The following is a 20,493-nucleotide window of genomic DNA, read 5'->3' as shown; positions in this document are numbered from 1 at the left end:
TTCATGAGGAGAAGTGCAGTGCCCAGAATAAGCTGTAAAATTCCATGTTCTTTGCACCAATCTCAGTTTAATATTCGTAGAGAAAATTAAAAGTATTCTGAGAATATCTTTACTGAACAGAAGGGAATCCATTACACTGCACAACCTTGTCTCTGTCCATCTATGTCTGGATGGACAATCTTTGCTGATAGATTATAGGAACTTGCTTCTATTGTAATAAAGCTCAAAATGTTCATGGAAACCTCCATCCTATCATCTTTATCAATTCCTCAAAACTCTGCTCTTTCATCTTCTGATAGTACTCAGTCATGTCTTCAGTGCATTCCAGTTTTGCCCACCTCAGTACTGTTGATGGGACCTGAAGGTGTGCCCTGAAAATGGGCCACACATCTTCAGGATGGACCTCTGTCTTGTGCAGCTACCTTGTCAAATGCTAATCCCCTTTCTTAGACCTCTGTCCATATCTATAATCTCTAGTCAGGGAAGACTTTTATGTTGTTTGAAGAAAAAGCGAGATTTTTCACTGAATATTTTAGGAAAAAGCTAGCTCCTTTTTTACACACTTTTTCATGGTTGGAGGAGTAAGTCTTATGGCAATTGAGAAATACATTTATTTGAATTTCTCCCAGAGAAGAAATGCAGGAGAGGGTGACAAAAAGGGGGAAAAAAACCCAAACCACCTGTGTTTTAAACTTTGGTGTAAACAGAATTTATTTCATTATTTCAGGTTTTTTTTTCCCACATATTCCCTGAAGCTATAGGCTGGACTCTCTAATCTCTGGTAGTGGTACTGCAGCTTGTTTATAGTTAATTATTTTATGAAGATTTGTCTTTAAGGCAGTGAAACTTATTTTCTCATTAACTTGAAAAACAGAGCATCTTTGTGGGCTCAATCTCCAGTAAAGCTGCACTCATGTTCTACCTTTATACATATGCGTGCTGTCATTGAATTTCATGACCCTTATTTAATCTCGTGCTCACTGGAAGTTGCTTGGTATTACTCATTGTTACCAAGATCAGGTTCTTCCCCCTCTGGGTATTGTATGTCCATAGCTGTCAATAGCAATTAATTCTCAAGACTTATTTATAGTAAGTATATTAGATTTGACATAGGAGTGAAGAGACTTTTAGAGGAGCTTAGTCATTGATCATTTCTGTGTGGTTAATGTTTAGTGTTGTAAACACTAAATGTACCACATGCCAGCTTAGATTGTCCCAAGCTTTCACTGTATTCCTGTTTAGCTGCCCTATTTGTATATGGATCAGGTTAACAAATTGTGTGTTTCTCTAGAAGAAAAGAAAAACAAAACCCACATCATTTGAGCTGTCTAACACAGATGAATTATACCAGCCCAAACTCACTAGGATTCACAGGCTGAAATGGAATTTTACCTCCAGTCCCCGGTAGCCCCTTCCTCCAGACAGACAAATATTTGTTCTGCCTGGCTGAAGCTCTTCACAGAGACACTGCTCCCTGAGAGGAAGCATGCACTAATTTCACCTGAGCAGTGTGTTATTGCTCTTAATTGTCTCTTCAGTTGCAGCCGGCTTCCCTCTGACCTGCTCTGAGAAGAGCTTGGCAAGCTCGTTTGCCTACAGCTCACCCCGCTCCTCCCCGCGGTGCAGAGCCAGGGGACGGCGGCTTCTGCGTGCCCAGGCTGCCTCCCTCCCACTCCCCTCAGCGCAGCAGCAACCCCACCAGTCGCAGACGCTAGGTAAGGCCATTTCTTCCTCGGTGCCTTGTGCAGGTTATCACCAGGCTGGCGGGCTGCTGGCAGGGGTCTCGTTCACTGGACGGGTTGCCCAGTGAGATTAATGAAAAGTTGTGAAAATGCCGCTGCATCCTCTGCTTCCCCTGTGCAGTAAGAACTGAAATCAAATGGAGACCTGTTCCTCCTCTGTGCGACTTTATTGGCTTCACCCAGGTTGTAACCACTAATGCTCATTTTCAATTTGGCCCCGTTTCCTTTTAAACAGCTGGTTTAAAGGGAGGAGAGAGTAAATGCGAATCATTTTTATCAACTTTCATGATTCCTCATAGCTGTCAGGCAGTACTGGCAACCAGCTGTTTTTCATGGGATGGCGTTTTGCCGTGTGTTACCATGGGCACAAGATAACAGGGAGGGGGAACGGCCGAAGAGCAAATGCAACGGCAACAATAATCCTGTCTCTTGCACATTTTCTACAGTTGCTTTACAAAGCCTGTGAGAATTATGCAAATAGCTCAGCATCAAATAAGAAGCATAGCGTGAATGTTTCACCACAGGAGTAGCTCTGGGAGCAAGGGACGGTTCTGCACGTGTCTATACTGCAATCGAAAGGAGCTGCCGAAGCCCACACGCTTGTACCCAAGGTGACTTCAGAGCAGCTACGTGAAGGCTACCAGCAGCACAGCGTGGTTTCCACCCCTGCAAACACTCGTGCAGCAGCTCAGTACAGGTATAAAACCTGATACGAGCGAATGTAGTTAATAATGTCTTTGTGCTTGTGGAAATGTATAATGAACTGCTTTCTCTGTGGCATTGTACATTTTGGTTGTGTTGTCTCCTATATGCATTTTCTGCCAGGTGAAAGGGACTAAGATAGCACAGAGCAGAGAAATCCAAGGTTCAGGAAAAATGAACAAAAGGATGAGAAGACATCAACTAGGCTATAGATAGTATCAACAGCTGATCTCGGTGAGGGGTTGGAAGCAGTTATGTGGTTTACAACAGAAACAAAGATTCCAAACTAACAGCTGGTACCACAGGCTAAGCTGTCGCTGCACCACAAGTAAACATGCCTGCTTGCTTTAATGAAGTTACAGTTAGGTTTAAGAAATCATAGTATGGTAAGGCCTCCTGGATAACATCGTCGTGTGACAGGTCCCCATCAAAGCTCTTTGCTCCTCCAAGCCATGGGCTATGCCAGCTCTTTGTGCTTCGTTCTGCAGAACGGCCCAAGCCCAAGTCCCTCCTGCTGGTGCCTTGATCAATGAGCGATCACATTGGCTTTGGAGGAGTCACAGTGGGGTTATTGTACTCTTTGGGGAAATGCCACAGGATTTGTCTTAAAAATTTATCTCGGTTTTGCAATTGCCTTATTATCGGTTGTGTCATATGGGATGCCTCCATTAATCATGCTGGCATTAAACAACGTACCCAGTCAAAATATCTTTATATATCTAATCTGAATGGATGAAATGTGTTAATGTGTCTTTCTCCCCCCCCCCCCCCCGAGCCTGAAAGAAGACATTTTGTTGTTTTCCCTCTTTTCCACTTGGGCAGAAGGGCACTCCTAATTAGCAGGAGAGGTGAAGAGGAGCACCAGGCATGCCTGTGCTGCCTCAGCCCTCCGGAGCAGTGCTCACTGCAGAGGGGCGGGAGTGTTTGCGGCATTAGTCAGGCAAATGTATCCAGATGTCTCACATAATTTCTAAAGGCCACGATGCATGATATTTATACCTATGCTCATTTTCTAGTTGCAACACAACAACTGCCAGGTTAACAGTAATTTTCGGCTATGGCACAGACCCCAGGGGGATGATGAAGCAGTGACAGTGTGTGTTTGGGTAAGGCTTTGCTGGGATGGTACGACAGGGAGCTTAACAGATACTTTCCAGCCCATTCCTGTTAAAAAGAAGAGCAGATTTTACTGTTAAGTACTGGCTGAATCTTCTCAAACCCTCAAACCATTTGGCTTAATGCCGGTTTCTTCATACCAGGCTATTAGTTTCAGATGACTCACTGTTAAGTAGACTCCAGAGGGCCATGAGGTTGAAGACTCCTGTCTTTAACCTGAGGAGCAGTCCTAGCTGTCGGAACAAAGAAAATGAACCTGTTCTGGAAACTTTGCTTAGAAAAGCTACAAGGGAAAGGATGAACAAATATTTTTTTATTTTAGTAGTTGTTACAGATATTGTCAACTGTAAAAACATCTGCAGAAGCTCTAATTCCTGTACGAGCTTTCCATTCAGAGACTGAGGCCTGTATAAATCTGAAAGGCTCTCAGAGCGTGAATACATAGATTGCATCTGATGTAATATCACCATTGATTTGGTCTACCTATGTATGATTCAGTATAATTAATTTATTCCTAGATTTTTTTTAACATTTGGACAGTTATCCAGAACATTTTCCCACATCAGCTAATCATCTGCCACCTACTAAAATGATTTGATGAGCTCCCTGGATAACATCTTTACATTATGCCAAAATGTTTTACATTAAATTGTACACTTTGAGCCTTTTTGTTATTGGAAACTGCAAAAGCAAAGGCAAGATGACAGGGGCACTTTTCTGTCTGTTATCCAAAGCTTATGCATTGGCCCATTTGGAAAAACAAGACAGAAGTGCCACCCCTAAATAAGTGCACTAGAAAGCTGACACGCTTCACAAATACATATCCTACTTTTGATGTCACTACTGTTACCAGTTGGTGCTCTTTATACATGATACTGCATAACAAGTTACCTTGCTAGTTTTTATGTATCTGAGGGCTCTTCTGAATATTCCTTAATATCAGTTAACCATGAACTATTGTATCTATTGAACTGATGGACCCGCTGTATAAATGTGCTGCCACACAGTATTATATTTAAAAATACTCTCTTAAGGTCTTTATCCTTTTGGATTAGATAGCTGCTGTCTTTCCCATTAGTCCATCAGCTGAAAACAGTGAGTGGTGCCATTTATAATAACCAAGCCCTAAAAAATACCATACTGAAAGGTGACAACTCAGACAGGGGTATTGTCAGCCTGTGAAATACTGGGTGATCGGAAAGCATCCATTATTATCTGTTCCATGCACTAAGTTTTGCTGCAGCCTCGTGGCATCAGCATTCTCAAAGTATCAGGCCATGCTCGTGTGGCACTATGAAGAACTGGGGAACTTGGGGAAAAAAAAAAATTGGTCGTGTTTAAAACCGTTATCTTTTAGAATTTAATTCTTGTGAGAGTTCCTGAAAATCTGTAGTAATTAAAACTTTCTTATTTACTTCCTCCTGAAGAAGATGCAAAAATTGTGGGTCCTGATTCTGCGATGTTTCAGCCTTACTCAGGTTCCCACTGTAATGAATGAAAGGACGCTCGTGTGATTGAGTAATACAGGTCAGAGAGGTTGCAGATTTGAATCCTTCATATTACTTTTCATATGCAACTGTTTATGGGAAGTTCATTATATTCTGTTGTGCTCAGTTCTCACCCGTAAGTTCATAATCTAGTGACTACAAAGTGCCCCTGAGCCACAGCAAAAGGAAACTGCTTTGCAAGCTCTATCATGGGTAAACATTATTTCTTCTGCTGATCCTTGAAGAAACCTGTAGGATCCAGCTGGCATACTATTTAACTGACAGAAACTGGAGAAGAACCTTTGCAGCTAGGCTTTCTTACACCTTCACAGGCTAAATAAAGCTCAGGATATTCCTTCCAGATTCCAGCCTGATGACAGCAATAGTGTGTTTAAATGTATTAAACTATAAATTATCGTGGCATTCACTATTGCAAACAATATCAGTTTCAGGAAATGAAACAACAAGCTGTTGCTGCTTTTTCGGTCTTATTGAGTTATGTTCAAAACAGCCTCATGAAGCACCCACCAAGTTGAAATGATTCTTGCTTGTGCATGTCTTGGTACTTATTTGTGAATTCGTGCTATATATAAGGGATTGACAAGGTAGGTCTTAGGGTATAGGCCATAAATAATATAGTATTTGAGAAATTTAGATTCAGGATATTCTGGCTTAGCTCTTTGGGCATCCTTGCAATGCATTTAGGAGCTCAGTGCCTCAAATCCCTGGCTCCTGGACTGGAGTCTGCTCTGGTATTAGGAGTAATAATGAGCTGGGTCAGCCAAGCCAGAGCTAATGAGCCCTTCAGACCCTGCCCGTGTATTTCTAACACCCTGGACCCACGCTGGCACTCCTGCACGTAGGTCTTCTCCACTGTAAAAATGTTCCAGCAAAGCTTGGTGCTATTTCAGGAAGCCCTTCCCCAAACTCCATTATCTTTATAGCATATGATGAGCTGTGATTATCATACAAGGTCTGGAAGAGGAGTCCCACCGTTCTGTCTAAGAGTCAATAACGCAACAAACTTGAAAGCAAGTTAAAATGCCCTTTTCTGAGCAACTGGTAAAGTTAAACATGACCAGACCTTTCTCTAAATTTAGCTCTAATTAATAATGAAGATCTACATTGATTTAAATGAGAACAACTTTATCCTAATATCCTCTGGGTCCCTCTGAGCAGGGACTATCAGACCTGTGTCTCCTGTCTTCTCAGCAATCCTATACTACAGTCCTAAAACCCTGACACTCAGAGGTCCCTTGATGTCTCAGATGGTGCATCCCAAACACATGCATGTTCAGCACAGTTTCAAAGCAAGTGTAGAAAAGACGGTGAGACCACACTGAATCTCATAGCTTTCTCATCACAGAGCATTATTTCTGGCCAACGAAAAGAAAGCAAGCTCTATGAGTAGAAAGAGCGTGTGACACTGGAGGCTGCCACGATAAGAAGAGTGACTGGCAAGACTAAAGGTAAAACAAAAACCCAACCCAAACCCAGCAAATGATCTTCAACTTAATGGTATGACTTCAAGAAGACAAAAGATTTGAAGTTAAATTGAGTTCAGGGAAATGGATGAAATTTTGACGTTAATGTGGAGATAATTTTAAACCACCAAAAATATGTTCTATCCTATCTTGGTTTAAGAAATACTTATCACTCACTCACTATGATGCTTACAGTCACACTAAGCTGAATCTGACTAGTGTCATGTAACATACAACATGCAGTTATAGTCATTTACACGTTTAGATTATGTATTAGAATAAAGCAGTAAAGAATTTTCAAACTTATTTTATTCCTTCTGCTTCTCATGCCTTGCTTCTAATGTGTTATTTCGCATGGTGTTTAAAGACCAGTCCAGCGCTTTTTGAGGTGAATCAGCTGAGTAGTTAGGGGCTGATCCGCGTATAAACAAATGGAACAGACTGATTGACTTCAGAAAGCTTTGGATCAGGTCCCAGCTGGAGAAATACCTGTAGCTGTTTACAAAAGAGGCTTCTCTCCTCCTAGACAGAATTCACAATGATGATTTCACACTTTCTTCAGGACTCCAGGTTCTGGTGTGAATATTCACAGTTCATATTTATGTCACTTTTGAATCGGCATGAGACAGGCAACATTATGGCTTAGTCCTTTTTTATTCTAAAGAAAATTCCACACCCCCCCCCCCCTTTTTTTTTTTTAATGTTCCTGTAAAGCATTTTGTAAGATCCTTATGCCCTTTCATGTAATATCAGTTTTAGCTTTCAAGGACTAGTTTTCAAAGCTGTTATTTTTTTACTCTTGGCTGCAGCAAGAAATCAGCTGAAACTACAGTTTTTAGTCTTACTTGTGGAGATTGAAGAGATTTATCTGGAAATGGAATAAGGTGCTGAACCCTGCTGAGACGTCGAGGAGGCAGTAACTTCCACAGAAGGTAAGTAAAAGAATAACTAGACAGGAAGGCACGTGGCGCTTGCCCTTTTACTCATTCTCTGAAACTGGCTTATCTTCTTTACAACCTCACTTCTTCTCATGACCTGGAAAAACATAAACTTACATAGCGTCTTAAACAGAATTGCTCCCTGGGACAAACTTAAGAAGACCGTGTAGAGGGAGAGAAAAATGTTTTTATTGCCACGTAACTATTAATACTGTGTTTTCAATTCCCAGTAGCTTTGGTAAAATTTGTCAGCCCAGTTTGCTGTGAGAAAGAGTAAATACTGTACTCATATGTATATGATTGCTGTTTCCATCTCTTGCTTTCTCTCCCATTAATAGAGTTCATTCCAGACACTCAGAAATTGTTAGATAAATGGTTTCAATGCTTTCCTTATCTCTAGAGACCAAACTTTCAATACAGCCTGTGTAGTAGATACTATACTAGGATGTAATATTTGAGATTTGTTTTAAATTGTAATTGCCCTGATCATTATTTCTTTTCAAGATAAATGCTCCATGTAGCCCTGCACCACATAAAATCATCTAGATTCATTGTGTCATGATGGACTTCATCATAGTAGCATTTTCCTCTACTGCCACAGTTTTATTTCTGTGAATGGTAGGAAGAGCATGATTCACAGACTTCAACTGCCACGTAATCTAGGCCACACTGAGCAGTCCTATAAATGAAACTATTAGGTAGCTTTCAGTAACGTGTATATGTATTATTCCTTCATCTGAAACAGAACCACTGATACTTCATGATGGGAAATGTAAATAAGAAGCTACAGTGTTCATGAAGCCCCAAGTAAGATATTATAAAAAAATATGATCCAGTTATTTTCATATCTGTTATAAATTCATTGTAGGTTTGACATCTGCAAGCAGATATTACGTATCTTTCTACTCTGTCCCAGTGTTATAACATCCTCTGAATCATGCTTAAACTACATTCTGGCACCAAGACAGAGGTCTACAGATATAATCACTTGGACTGAGAATCATGACGGGCACGCTGTCAAGAAGAAATAGTAAAGAGGGAATGATATCGGAGCCTATTCAAAGTCTTTCTCTTCCAACATTGGGTGGACTTTTGTGGAAATTATAGTACATGGGCTACATCATAGCTAGGAAAAAAACAACTGTTTAAACCTCTAAGCATTTCCAGTTATATAGAAAATTCACTTGGAGGCTACTCCTTGAGAACACCGTGGTGAATAACATTCACGAGAGGCAGATATTTAAAACTTCATTAGTTAAAAAAAAAAAAATCACAGTATTTGAACAGCAGCTCCAGTAGGAAAAGGATCTCTGGTGCAAATTTGAGGCAACACTCTTTATAGTTTGTATTGTATGAAATTAGGAAGTTGTCTTAAGTTCTCTCAAGGAAAGGTAGAGTACACAGATGGCAGCCAGAGATGTGTGGGAAAGCAGATGATGGCAGTTTTTAATTTTACATCTGCACTAGGGTATAATTGTGTGACATCACTAACTATAAGTGTGAAATGCCTGATTTCTACTTATACAGCTTCTAGATTTGTGGGGACAGACTCTCACAAATCCTGTGACTAAATTGCTAACTACATTTACCTACACCTGACTTCTCTTGCAGCTGATTGAAAACAAAAATTAAACACCATATTGAGTTACGTAACACCATGTTGTTGAAGGTAACCTCTGCTGCTCCTCATTTCCTCGTTTCTCCCCTTTGCTACTTCCCTGAAACAAGCCAATCTCTTGCGTTAGGGAGTAAATTAAAATGTGTACCAAAAGGTTTCCATTCTTCGTGTGAAATTTCTCACTAGGACTTCAGATTAGTTTTCCAGAACCACCTGGAAAAATGGGGTTTGCAGACCTTTCAAACTTTCAGTTTCTGTCTTTTGATGATGAAACGAGGACTAAGCTGCAGAAAAGCAGCACAGAAGAAGAGTGCCCCTAAAAAGAGGATGAACTGCGGGTGAATGTTAATTAGAATTTCACAGTGACTTTTGCAGCCATGTGTTTACATGCCTATTAAATTCATGATACAGGGAAAATAATCCCTAGTCATAGATTGTTTCTGAAATATATTGCTCTTGTATGTGAACCTGCCTTACGCATAACTCATAATAAGTTAATGCATACATTTCTCTTCATTTTGCTGTTCACAAATCCTTTCACCCCCCAAAATGGTTAGCAAGTCTCTCAGGCATTTTTTTTCACTTCTGTTTCCCCATTTTTTTGTTCTTTCTCTCTTTATGTCTTTTGTTGTTCACCTAGCCTCTTGTACCACTTAGCATTTCCCTTTCTTGTTTTCAATCTTCCTTACTCATGTACTTTCCATCAAACACTAAATTATTTCCATACAGGCTTCTTATTCCCTCTCCCAAATTTGAGGTAGCAATAATACCATGATTTTATTTCAACTCTCCTGAAAGGAGTCCTTGATTTCTTAGCAACAACTGAAAACATCAACGTATTATCAACATTCTTCTCATACTAAATCCAAAACACAGCAGCTACTGGAAAGAAAATTAACTCTCTCCCAGCTGAAACCAGGACATCTTGGAACAGTTGCATCTGCATTCCTCTCCTTTCCCCAAAACATATCTATGCAGGCTCTCTGCCAGGTTCCGGGCACAGCAGGGAACCGTGTCCAGTACAGGCTTTTCTACCTATCTCTCTTGCAAGAACAGGAAAAGCCACATCCAAGACATTTCCCTCACTTCTTTTACGGAGTCAGCCAAAGACAGCATAGCTCTACAAAAATCCGCCTCAGAGAGAGCCACTTTCGACCCACAGAGGTCCCTTCCAACCCCTACTATTTTGTGATTCTGTGATTCTCTTGTGCCTATGCGTGCATGTTTGTGTGTCTCTGACTGCAGACACAGGGAGTTTACCTTGCTCAGTCCCAGGACTGTGCACTATCGGTGGTGGTTTTGGTCCTGCAGCCTTTGACAGTTGTGTTAGAGCTTAGCCTTTTCTATAAAGCATTGGCAGTATTATATTCAAGGCAAACCTTTGCACTATAGTTTTGGTTTTATGTCTCATTCAATTACTCCTACAATATTTGGAGATGTTATTAGTTATTTGATATTATTAGATGTTATGAATTAATAGATGTTCTCATCTCATGTTTGAAAATAATAGTTTGACTCATCTGTTCTACAGAACAAAATCTGCATGGATGGAATTGCATTTGCTGCGCATATGGAAATATGGAAAGCATTCCACATATGGAAAGCACAAGATATCTTCCTGTAATTTTGCAATATTTGTAATAATATAAAGCCAATCTAAACAATTTGTATCCCAGACCTATTTTCAAACAATGACTGAATCAAATACTCCTGGTTTCAGTTTTGAAATTCAATGACAGCTTGTCAGCTTGCAAGCCAGGAGAGAGAGATGACTGCCAAATACGAGTCTCTAGTTACTGATTTTTTCCATGATGCGGTATTTCCAAATAGATTGCTAAAAAGATGTTTCCATTGCTGCTTCTGAATATAACAATGTGTATGGACCCTGGAGTGATGATGAGTTGCTTTTAAGAACCCAAAATCTGAAAGTGAAGGTGGAGAAATAGGAGTAAGTTTCCTACAATCTGACCTTTTTTTTGTTCATGACTATGATTTCCACAATTGTTTTCATAGCTCAGAGGTGATTTCAGTGAAAGACAGCAAGTGTGGGAATGCACACGCCCTTTTGGGTCAAAATTAAAGCTTTGCTTTTTCCTAAATTGGGAAGGAAAGACTTTCTTTTCCACGTATCTTTTTGTATTTTTAGAAACCTCTCTCATGCTTCATTTATACTCCTTTGATTTTTACCTCATCACCAGAAATCTTCTGGATTCTTGACCTGATGCAGTCAAATCACTGGTTAAGATGACAAATTACTTGTTCTAGACAAACATGAGACGCCAGAAGCAGCAGCCTCAAGGAAAGCCTCCCTTGGTCCTGCTGAGCTCCAGCTCCAGCGCGTTTAGAGACCCTGTGAAGACCAGCACGAGGTCTCAGCTGCGTAGATTGAACCCAGGCACCTGCCTCTGTCCCCATGAACCTGGGCTAATCTCAGAAAGAAACACAAACCACAGTAAAATTCTTACCATGAGATGGCTGAGTGGTATGTAGAACTTCCTAGTTTCTGAACTATTAGAAAATGAAAAGTGGTTGGAGTTTTTTACTTACTTTCTTTCCCCAGTATATTCGTTCCTTTCCATACATTGAGTATATAGGTCCCCAGTTCAATCCACTGTTTGGACTCTATATGAGGCTGTTGTTTTTGTTCTCGCTGTTCTGAAACTACTCTCTATAAACATGTTGTGATAAGTTGGTAACAAAAGCACTGAAATTTATTATACGTCTACCAGTGGAACATCAGGGAAAGGCAATAATAACCAGGCAAAGTGCTTCAGAGCTTTAGTGGGACAATCAAAGCCTCACAAATTCCCCTAAAACATAGGAGGAGATATTTCAAAGGCTTCACTTTATAGAAAAATCTGCAAAGATTTGTTTCAGCAGTTGTAAAACTGGCAGTGAGACAAGTTGTGCCAGTTTCCTTTTATCCAAAGCATTTTTCACAAAGCCTTAAAAATATTATCTTTGCATGTTCCTCTACATTCTTATTTGAGTTTTCATCTCATCTGATTTGTCTGTCTCGTTGTCACTTGACGTCACTCATGTCTAAAGAACACGGTTACAAAATCTAATGAATAAAGTAATGCAGAAGGCACAACCTAGCAACCACTGATTTGGGACGCCATATATTCTTTCATGGTAAATAAAACTTCCTCTTACAAGAGTTAACAGACCATTCTGCCACTTATGATTGATAATACCTGTTAGTATCACTTACTTACTTTCAAAAGTTTTCTGAAGAATAACAGGAGTGCCTCAGAGAAATGAATTTCAAAGGTGTTTAAAAGAGAAATTTAAATTATTTCAGCATGGATGTCACTTCAAATGAAGTGTGCTGGAAAGCATTCAGGAGAAGGCCACTGAAAACTAACTTAATGTTCTTAAAATGAACTCTGCTTACAAACATAATCATACTGAACCTGATCCAGCCTCTTCTATACCATATCACATCACACTATGTTTCATGCTGAATACAATTTGGCCACATCTCTTTGCCTTTGTCTAATTTTGATGATGTCAGGAATTTTATCAAATGATTTTAAGGCTAACAATTGATATTCAACTGCCAATGTTCTTCAATACAAGAGTTAGCTGAGGACACCCTAGGTCAGGGTAAATGGAAGAATTTTAAATCAAAGTGTAAATCAAGAACATTGATATTGGAATCTATTCTTTTCTACAACCCAAATATTTTATTATACTTAATTTATTCAGACAGCACTAGTTATAACTCTCTTTCTTCCCTCACTGGTAGAACAGAGATTTTTTTGAGACTGTGATTGAAAATATATTCTTTCAAGGCTCAAATACATGCAAAAAAAGTGTTTTATGAAACTATGCTAATAGCACTAGGATACTGGGATACTTGGTCAACCTTACTGGATACCAAAAGTCCAGCTGTGAATAATCGTAGTAATAATGAAACAGCAGACTTGTTCAAATGATGGAAAAGGAATTGCCACACCTGGAAACTTTTGTTTTCCAGTCTTGTTTTCCAGAAATTTATTGGCAGTTTAGTCATAGTAACCTCTCTCTGCACCTTAACAGATGTCGGTATCCACCTCAAGACTGACTTCACACTGTTCAGTCAGGACGTTCCTACCGGTGCGCTTTCTCCCTCAGTACATTGAATCCAATTTTAAAGTGAAAAGGTCATGGGAAGATACAAGTGTTCAGCTGCCAGCAGACTTCAGACACCAGCACACCGAGGAGACTGGAAATGCTCAGGACTGGAGGGCAGAGGCACATCAGCCATGCTGGGAAGGGCAGGAACAGGCTTGCACGTTTCACAGAATAAAAGACTGATTGTTGGAGTGATGCTCTGCTAAACACTGTGGATCAGAGCATGGCGTTTTTGTTCATGTGTAGCACATTCTTCCAAGAGTCTAACAGATAATATGTACCACTGATTAATTAGATCTGCTCTCAAAATAAATCATAAGCATATTTCTGAGGGGAAGTGATGCTGTGAGTGTATAACACGGTAAGTTACCCACACTGCCAGTCTGCTTAGCCCCAGCTTCGTGGTGGGTGCTTGCCTGTGTCCAGCGGTCTATCTTCAAGTATCGGAGTTAGCAGTAGCTAGAAATAATTAAAAGGGCTGATCCTAAACATTACTACCGGGAATCTTATGAGCCTCCCAGTCTGTCCTTTCTTCAAGCTACTCCACGTTAACTGCTTGAACAGTCAGACCCATGAGGTAATTTGGTTTTTCCTTTCATTCTTCTCAGACTTTGTGATATGAAGTAATATTTATATGGGTAAATACTGCAGACAGCCATGAGCAGCCTGTCCCTATGTGAAGTAACAGAGGCAATTACGGTATTTGTAGTTCCCAGGGGTTCCCAAGCCACCAAATCCTGTTCTGGGTAATGAATCTGCAGGGAATCTCACGACTGAAAAGCAGTGGCTTATTGTCAAAGATGACTATTTCAGCAGGGTCTTCACAGATGATACAGACTGTGTAAATATATGGCAGATTCCTGGAAATGGCACTATTCCCTTGGGTAGTGAAGAGAGATATAGGTGTATAACACCAGCATCTAACCTCTAGCCTCGCAGGCAAAATGTCTGTTCCCTTCTCCTGCTGAATCATCTACATTAACCATTTCCCTTTCATATTCAGAAATAGAAAATCTTTATCCCTGTTAAATTTCCAGGAGAATTGGTCAGTTATCCCTGACATTTATTTTTAGCAAGGATGTGAAATAAGAAGTGCCTAGCGACTTGGAAAATTGCATCAGCTACTGATGGGGGTGGTGGTCAAGTTGGAAGCCCTTGGGCTGGCTAACAGTCTCCATTTGTGTACTGAGAAAGCTAGAAATCAAGAAATTCGTATACACTCTTGGGATCCTTTGAAGAAGTATTTTTTTTCTCTCTAACATCTTTTCTTTTGTTCTTACATGACATTAGGTATTTCTAAGAAACAGAAAATGCTCCTACAGGGCATACATTATGGCTTGTCATGTCGCCATTGTTATTCCTAGTGCTCATGTGAGAATGAATACCAGACATCATTAGGATCAAAGTGTGGGCTTGAAGACTCCTGTGAGAAACAGCTCTGTATTTGGTGAACTGAGCCACTTCTTAGCCCTCCCAACTAGAAAGTACCAGGAGAAAACCAGTTTCTCTCGGCTTTTGTTAACTCTACCTTATCTCCTTTCCTCTGCAGGCTGCTCTTCCTTCCCTTGTGTTTTTGTACTTCTGCACATTACAATATTAGCTCAAACGCCCTCACTAAAAATTGTGCTGTACAAGATTTCTGATTTTCATCTTTTTGCTTGATTTTCTCCTTATCTGCTGGAGACATCAATGGTAAAGTAATTTTCCTCTCAGATCTCTGCCCTTTGATCTTGCGAGAGTTTACTACAAACATTAAGTCAAACGGGGCTTCCCCGCTTCCTTATGAATGTTTACCGTGTGCTCAAAGGTGCCAGGAAAACGAGGATCACCTGTTACTTTTGGAATTATTAACAATTTTTATTATTTCCCCACTCATTGTACACAATGAATAATGTGTTACAGAGCCTTAGGGGTCTGTGTTCAGGACAATGAGGGAAGTATCACGTAATGTGTTATACTGATCTGAGCAATTACTGTTACATAAATTGCATGATTATATTGTTCACCCAAATAGTGATGTTTTTCATACATGCGGTGGAAGCAGAGGGAAGGATTATTTGCTGTTTGCTGTGGAAACCACTTGAAATTCAATCTGTAGGCTAATCTAATTACAGTGCGAATGGTCATCAGACTAGATGACGGGACTGTCTTCTATAAATTTAAACCTGGATGTACCTTATGTTGTCTAATTCTAGCTAGCCACAGTGACAGGGACGGTGTACTCTATTTTGCACAGGAGGTTACTGAGACTTATAGATACATACAAAAAAATTCTATATGTATAGACATAAATGTTATATACATACATAATCAAGTGGAAACCAATGGTTCACAGAAATGTAAGTATAGTTCTGCAAAATCTAATATAGACCTGAATTTCTCTTTTCCTACTAAGAAATAGTTCTGTTTAATGGAAAGATTTGCTATCTCTGGTATAAGAACCTGACTGCAAACTCCTGTAGGGCAGGTTATAAAGCCGCAATATGTAATAAGGAGCCTTCACTCAAGTTTCCTCTTCTCAAAGGGCCTAATGACACCAGCTTCAAAGCACTGTTGTCATAGCATGTCTTCATGATGCAGGAATTGTTACCAAGCTTTACCTGACCTCACTTTGCAGACTGCACCTTGGGAATCTATCAGATGCATTTTTGGCACTGATAAATCAACCGCACAACTCAATTCCAGAAGGCACACCCCTGCTGAATACTTTTCTCTGTGCTACAGTCTTTCACACCAAATTCATACGGAGTGGTGTCATTGGGCTCCGAGTAAAGAGGGAAGCAGGAAGAGCTCATAGATTCAATTTCAGATTAAGTTTTACAGGAAGAAAACCTGTATTAAAACATTACGCATTGATGAGTATAGCTATCTGTTTAGTCATTTGCCGAGTTTTGATATGCTCATCACTTACGGTACAAATAAATATTACAGGCTACAACATATAAAGGGGATAGAACTTGTTAATGTAATTAATGTTCCTACATATCAAGGCAAACAATCGATCACAGCTATTGATAAGCAAATCTGTTAAGAGAAGGATGCACACAAAAATAAGATGTTAGTTCACCTTGGAGGGTAAGGTGCAGGGACCAGACAGGGCTTAGGCAGCAGCCGGACTGCCTGCGGGTCAGTGCCAGCTGATTCCGCACTGAAGCAGAGCTGCTGTGCCGAAGGGAAGGGGCAGATCATGGAGCCACTGTGCACCGTGGGCACACAGCAGCTCCTCGCGTAACACCACCATCAAGGCAAATAGTGTTTTCCTTGGATGAGTAAACAGGGGAATATCAGGTTGAACTAGAGGGGATGGACAGCACCTGTAATTAGGACTCTTTGTGGACGGCAGTGTTTAACTCCAACAAGGAAAGTTCCAACAAGGTGTTGATGAATCAGTTTTAGAGAAGATGCATAGTTATTATTTGAGGACTTCAAAAAATGCATTATAGCAAAAGCCTCAAAAGTATAACCTGTTTTATTTAACAACAACAAAAAAAGGATTGAAGGTTATTTGAATAAAGCCTAGAACTGTCTCTATATGGAACATAAATCATAATGTAAAGCTTAAAACCGTCAAACGAAATATAACATCTGGAAAATCGAGAAGCAGAATAGGAAAAATACAAAACTTCCTTTTATGATTGTAACCGTTTTAAGTGTAATTAAGCTTTAGAACAACCTACCAAGATTTGTTCTGGACTTTTCATCACTGGAAATGTTTAAGCCCTATCTGTGTTTTGTGTTATGTACAAGGTTATACGGACTAAATGAGCACAGTGGTTTCCTCTGATTTCTAATCTATTAAGAAAAATAATTAGATTCTTTTCCAAAGCTGATTTCAGTTTTTACAAATCTACATATCCTTCACAAACCGAAAGAAAAGTCCACCACAGAAGTGAAATTAAAGCAGGATTTTAAAATTTAAGTTAATTAAATGTTTTAAAACTGTTATTTAAGTGTTTCATTGTATATTTTCCCAGGCTGTTTTTCTTACCACACTGAAATGTTTTCATTTCAAACTGAGTGTTGCACTGAGAGCCCCACAGTCCTGCCGTGCAGAGTGAGGGCTGTCTCACCTCTCTCCGTTTCCAGCTAAATAGACTGAATAAGGAGTTGTATTTAAGCCATTTCAAACATCCAAATGAAATATGCTTATTTGCTTCTTATACATGCTAGGACGTATTTCACTTTAAGATGAGTCTAATGGAGATAGCAAATGATTTGTCGTTGGCTTCAGTGAAACCCAGGATTATACTTACAGTACACGTGGGAAGACATGCTTTCTGAGAAGAACATCCTGCGACCCCAGTCACTTCATCATGTGAACATAGTATACCTCCATATTATACACCTGCATGTTCTGAGCAAATTACTTCTCAGTGCAAATTACTTCTTAAACCAAATTGGGCTTTTTGCTTCTATGTCTAATGTTGGAAGTCTCTCCTAGAATTTGAAATATTTTGTTTCTAAAACTTGAAACCAATACCATCCTTTGTAACAACTGTTGCCATGGCAAAAAAATTGTTTTGTATTTGCTCTTTGAGGTAGATACACCTTGTTTTCTTAAACTCATCCAATAAAATGAGATATGCATCAAGAGTTTATTTTACTAAGACAATGTTTTTATCAGCAGTAAAACAGGAATTCTGGATAGCTGAACAACTAATCCTTCCTCATCATTCTCTTCAGGCTTCAAATCACCATCAAAACAGTTAGAGGTTTTTCCATCTGTGAAACAACAAACATCTGACCAACCAAACAAACTTCCACAGTAAACTTACCCAGTTTTTGCAAAAGATGCCCAGTATCTCAACATGAACCGGCTTAAGATTTCTTCAGCTTTGGTGTAATTCACTCTTCTTTCTAGGGGCAATCCAAACACAAACTCGATCTCATAACCATGCATTACTCCCATCCACTCTGGCCAAGGGAGCTTTGAGGATCGATGTTCAAAGAAATAAAAGAATGCGTTGTGTCCTAATTGTGCAAATTTTTTTGTGAATTCCATTGCAGGACATATTATGTTGTAGTCACCAATAACATCATCCATGGCATCACGGTAATGTTCTGGCTTTTGCTCATGTTCCCAATCTGTGTACTGAAAAATGATTGCTTCTATTGCAAGTTGGCTTGCTTCTGGGAAGGACAGAGTTAAAGCTGTTGCAAATTCTGTTTTATTGATCAAGCCATCACTATCCTTGCTGAAGCCAGGGACTCCATATGCTAGAAATCCTAATCCTTCATCTTTATTAACACCAACTAAGATCTGTGTTTGTTTGAAAAGGCCATTCTCAATCAATGTTTCTGGCATGTCCAAGAGAAAATCACCATCCACAGTTGGACAAAAATAGACTTGTAAAAGAGAGTCATACGTTACAACAAATATTTCATTCTCTAGTATATCCTTTGGGTCCTTCTCTTGGAGGCAGAGAACTATCTCTGTCTCATTGCTGGTGGGACACTGGAGTTGTTTAGCTAAAGCCACTGTTCTGTTTCTGGCTTCAGATGCTGTTATTGCAGCCCAAGGGGCATTTGCAGATCCACTTTGCATGATGGCTCTTGTGAATAAAGGATGGCTTTTAGGTGAAAGGATATGGTAGCTGACAGAAGCTGAGCCAGCACTCTCTCCAAATATAGTCACACTTTTTGGATTTCCTCCAAATGCTGCTATGTTCTCCTGGACCCACTGAAGTGCCAGTCTTTGATCAAATAAACCTGCGTTTCCAGGAGCTTCCTGGTTTCCTGGCAAAGCCAGAAACCCCAATGCACCAGTCCTGTAGTTCATGGAAACTACAATGACTCTTTCTACCCTGGCCAGAAACTTGCCATCATAGACTGGTAAGGAAGTCGACCCAGTCTCAAAACCACCACCATATATCCACACCATGACAGTTGCATTCTTGGGTTTGGGAGAAGGAATCCATACATTAAGGTATAAGCAGTCTTCATTTAGGTTAGTCTTTGGATTCCACATCTCTGATCCAGGAAATCCCGGGTAAGTTGTATCTATAAGCTGGTAACAAGAGTTTGCATGCTTTGTGGCATCCCAAACATCCGACCACTGCTCACGAGGTTCTGGTTTTTGAAATCTCAGTCTACCAACGGGTGGCCGTCCATAAGGTATCCCAAGGAAGGCTGTCACAGTTCCCCCCAGTACCTGCAGGTTCGTCCCTCTGACTCTACCTTTCTTTGTTGTAATGATGTTATCTTCAGGCATTACCTTCCTGATGAACATACACAGGAGAATAAACCACATAAGAAATCTGGTATAGATACTTGTACCATTTGTCCAAATCATAATGCCTGAAACACAGGAAAAAGGAAATTCAGAATTAGTATTGCAATGTATTAGTACCAGAGTCAAAACAGTTTATTCAAAAAGGGTGTAGGTCATCCCATGGGCACTGAAAATATGAAAATAAACACAAAGCTCAGCAGTCTTTAACCATAACTTATTGTTAGTCATGTTGCAAAAACTGTGTTTAGTATTTAGTATTTGGTACAGTGCTTCAGAAAAACTCTGTCACTAAAAAAAACTTAGACCTGAAGAAGCCAGACCAGAGAAGGTAAAGTCATATAAGCAGACTCTGACTACTTCAGTTAGCAGACGACTTAACCACTTGCCTTTCCACTGGCATGATGAACAGAACATTTTATGATCTGTGATGGAAAATGCCATTATTATGTTAGAGGTTACTTTGGCAGTTTGTCTTCTCAAATCAATAAAGAGTGATAAACATCACCAGGCAGAGATTTTTCCACACATAAATAAGCACTCCGTGAACACTGAAATGGAGCTTGAAGTCAAGTTTGAATCCAAGGATTTCCAGGTCCACCTACGTTTTGAACTGTGTGCTTGTGTCACTGTAGATGCCTGGGCTGAAGCAAATCATCGAGATGGCATTGCTATAAACTCAAAGCACTGCGTGGTTTCACTGTCCTGCTGGTATGTCTTAAGATCTGAAGGAGTTTTAACAAGTGGAGTACATGAAGGACCTCTGAACTCACTGTCAGTTCACCAGCTTCTGTGGATGACTGCATACACAACTACACCAAGACCTAAATGAAACATTTCTTCCAAGACTTTTTTTCTCTGAAGAAACTTAATCAAGTTTACAACAATCACACTCATGACAAGCCACACTTCTACTAAGAATGAACAGTAAATTGTTAAAAAGCCAAAGATTTTTAATATACGTATGTGGTGCATAATAATTTAAGTATGGTCTGGTCTTTGCTACTCAAGAACTTTTCAAAGTAATAATAAGTATTGACTAAAAGTTAAGGATATAT

General features: G+C 39.8%; 1 protein-coding gene and 1 long non-coding RNA gene across 3 annotated transcripts in view; one reads left to right on the top strand and one right to left on the bottom strand.

Moving 5' to 3' along the window:
- BCHE (butyrylcholinesterase) overlaps positions 1–20,493 on the bottom strand; it is a 36,145-nt gene that overhangs the window by 13,384 nt on the left and 2,268 nt on the right. Inside the window, exon 2 of the mRNA XM_009939999.2 lies at positions 17,982–19,503. Within this exon, the coding sequence (XP_009938301.2) occupies positions 17,982–19,498 (1,517 nt within the window). The 5' untranslated portion in view covers positions 19,499–19,503. The remainder of the gene's footprint in view (positions 1–17,981; positions 19,504–20,493) is intronic.
- LOC142361137 (uncharacterized) lies at positions 1,481–17,987 on the top strand. Of its 2 annotated transcripts, none has more exons than XR_012763682.1 (5): positions 1,481–1,715; positions 6,414–6,516; positions 7,341–7,463; positions 11,353–11,569; positions 13,132–17,987. It is a non-coding gene; the product is annotated as an uncharacterized LOC142361137 (long non-coding RNA). The 2 variants fall into 2 exon arrangements; XR_012763681.1 differs by lacking the exon at positions 1,481–1,715 and adding an exon at positions 2,043–2,439.

Source organism: Opisthocomus hoazin, chromosome 4, assembly GCF_030867145.1.
Source record: "Opisthocomus hoazin isolate bOpiHoa1 chromosome 4, bOpiHoa1.hap1, whole genome shotgun sequence".
NCBI classification, from domain to species: Eukaryota; Metazoa; Chordata; class Aves; order Opisthocomiformes; family Opisthocomidae; genus Opisthocomus; species Opisthocomus hoazin.
Note: the sequence above shows the minus strand (reverse complement) of the source record. Positions and strands in the feature narration are given on the sequence as shown.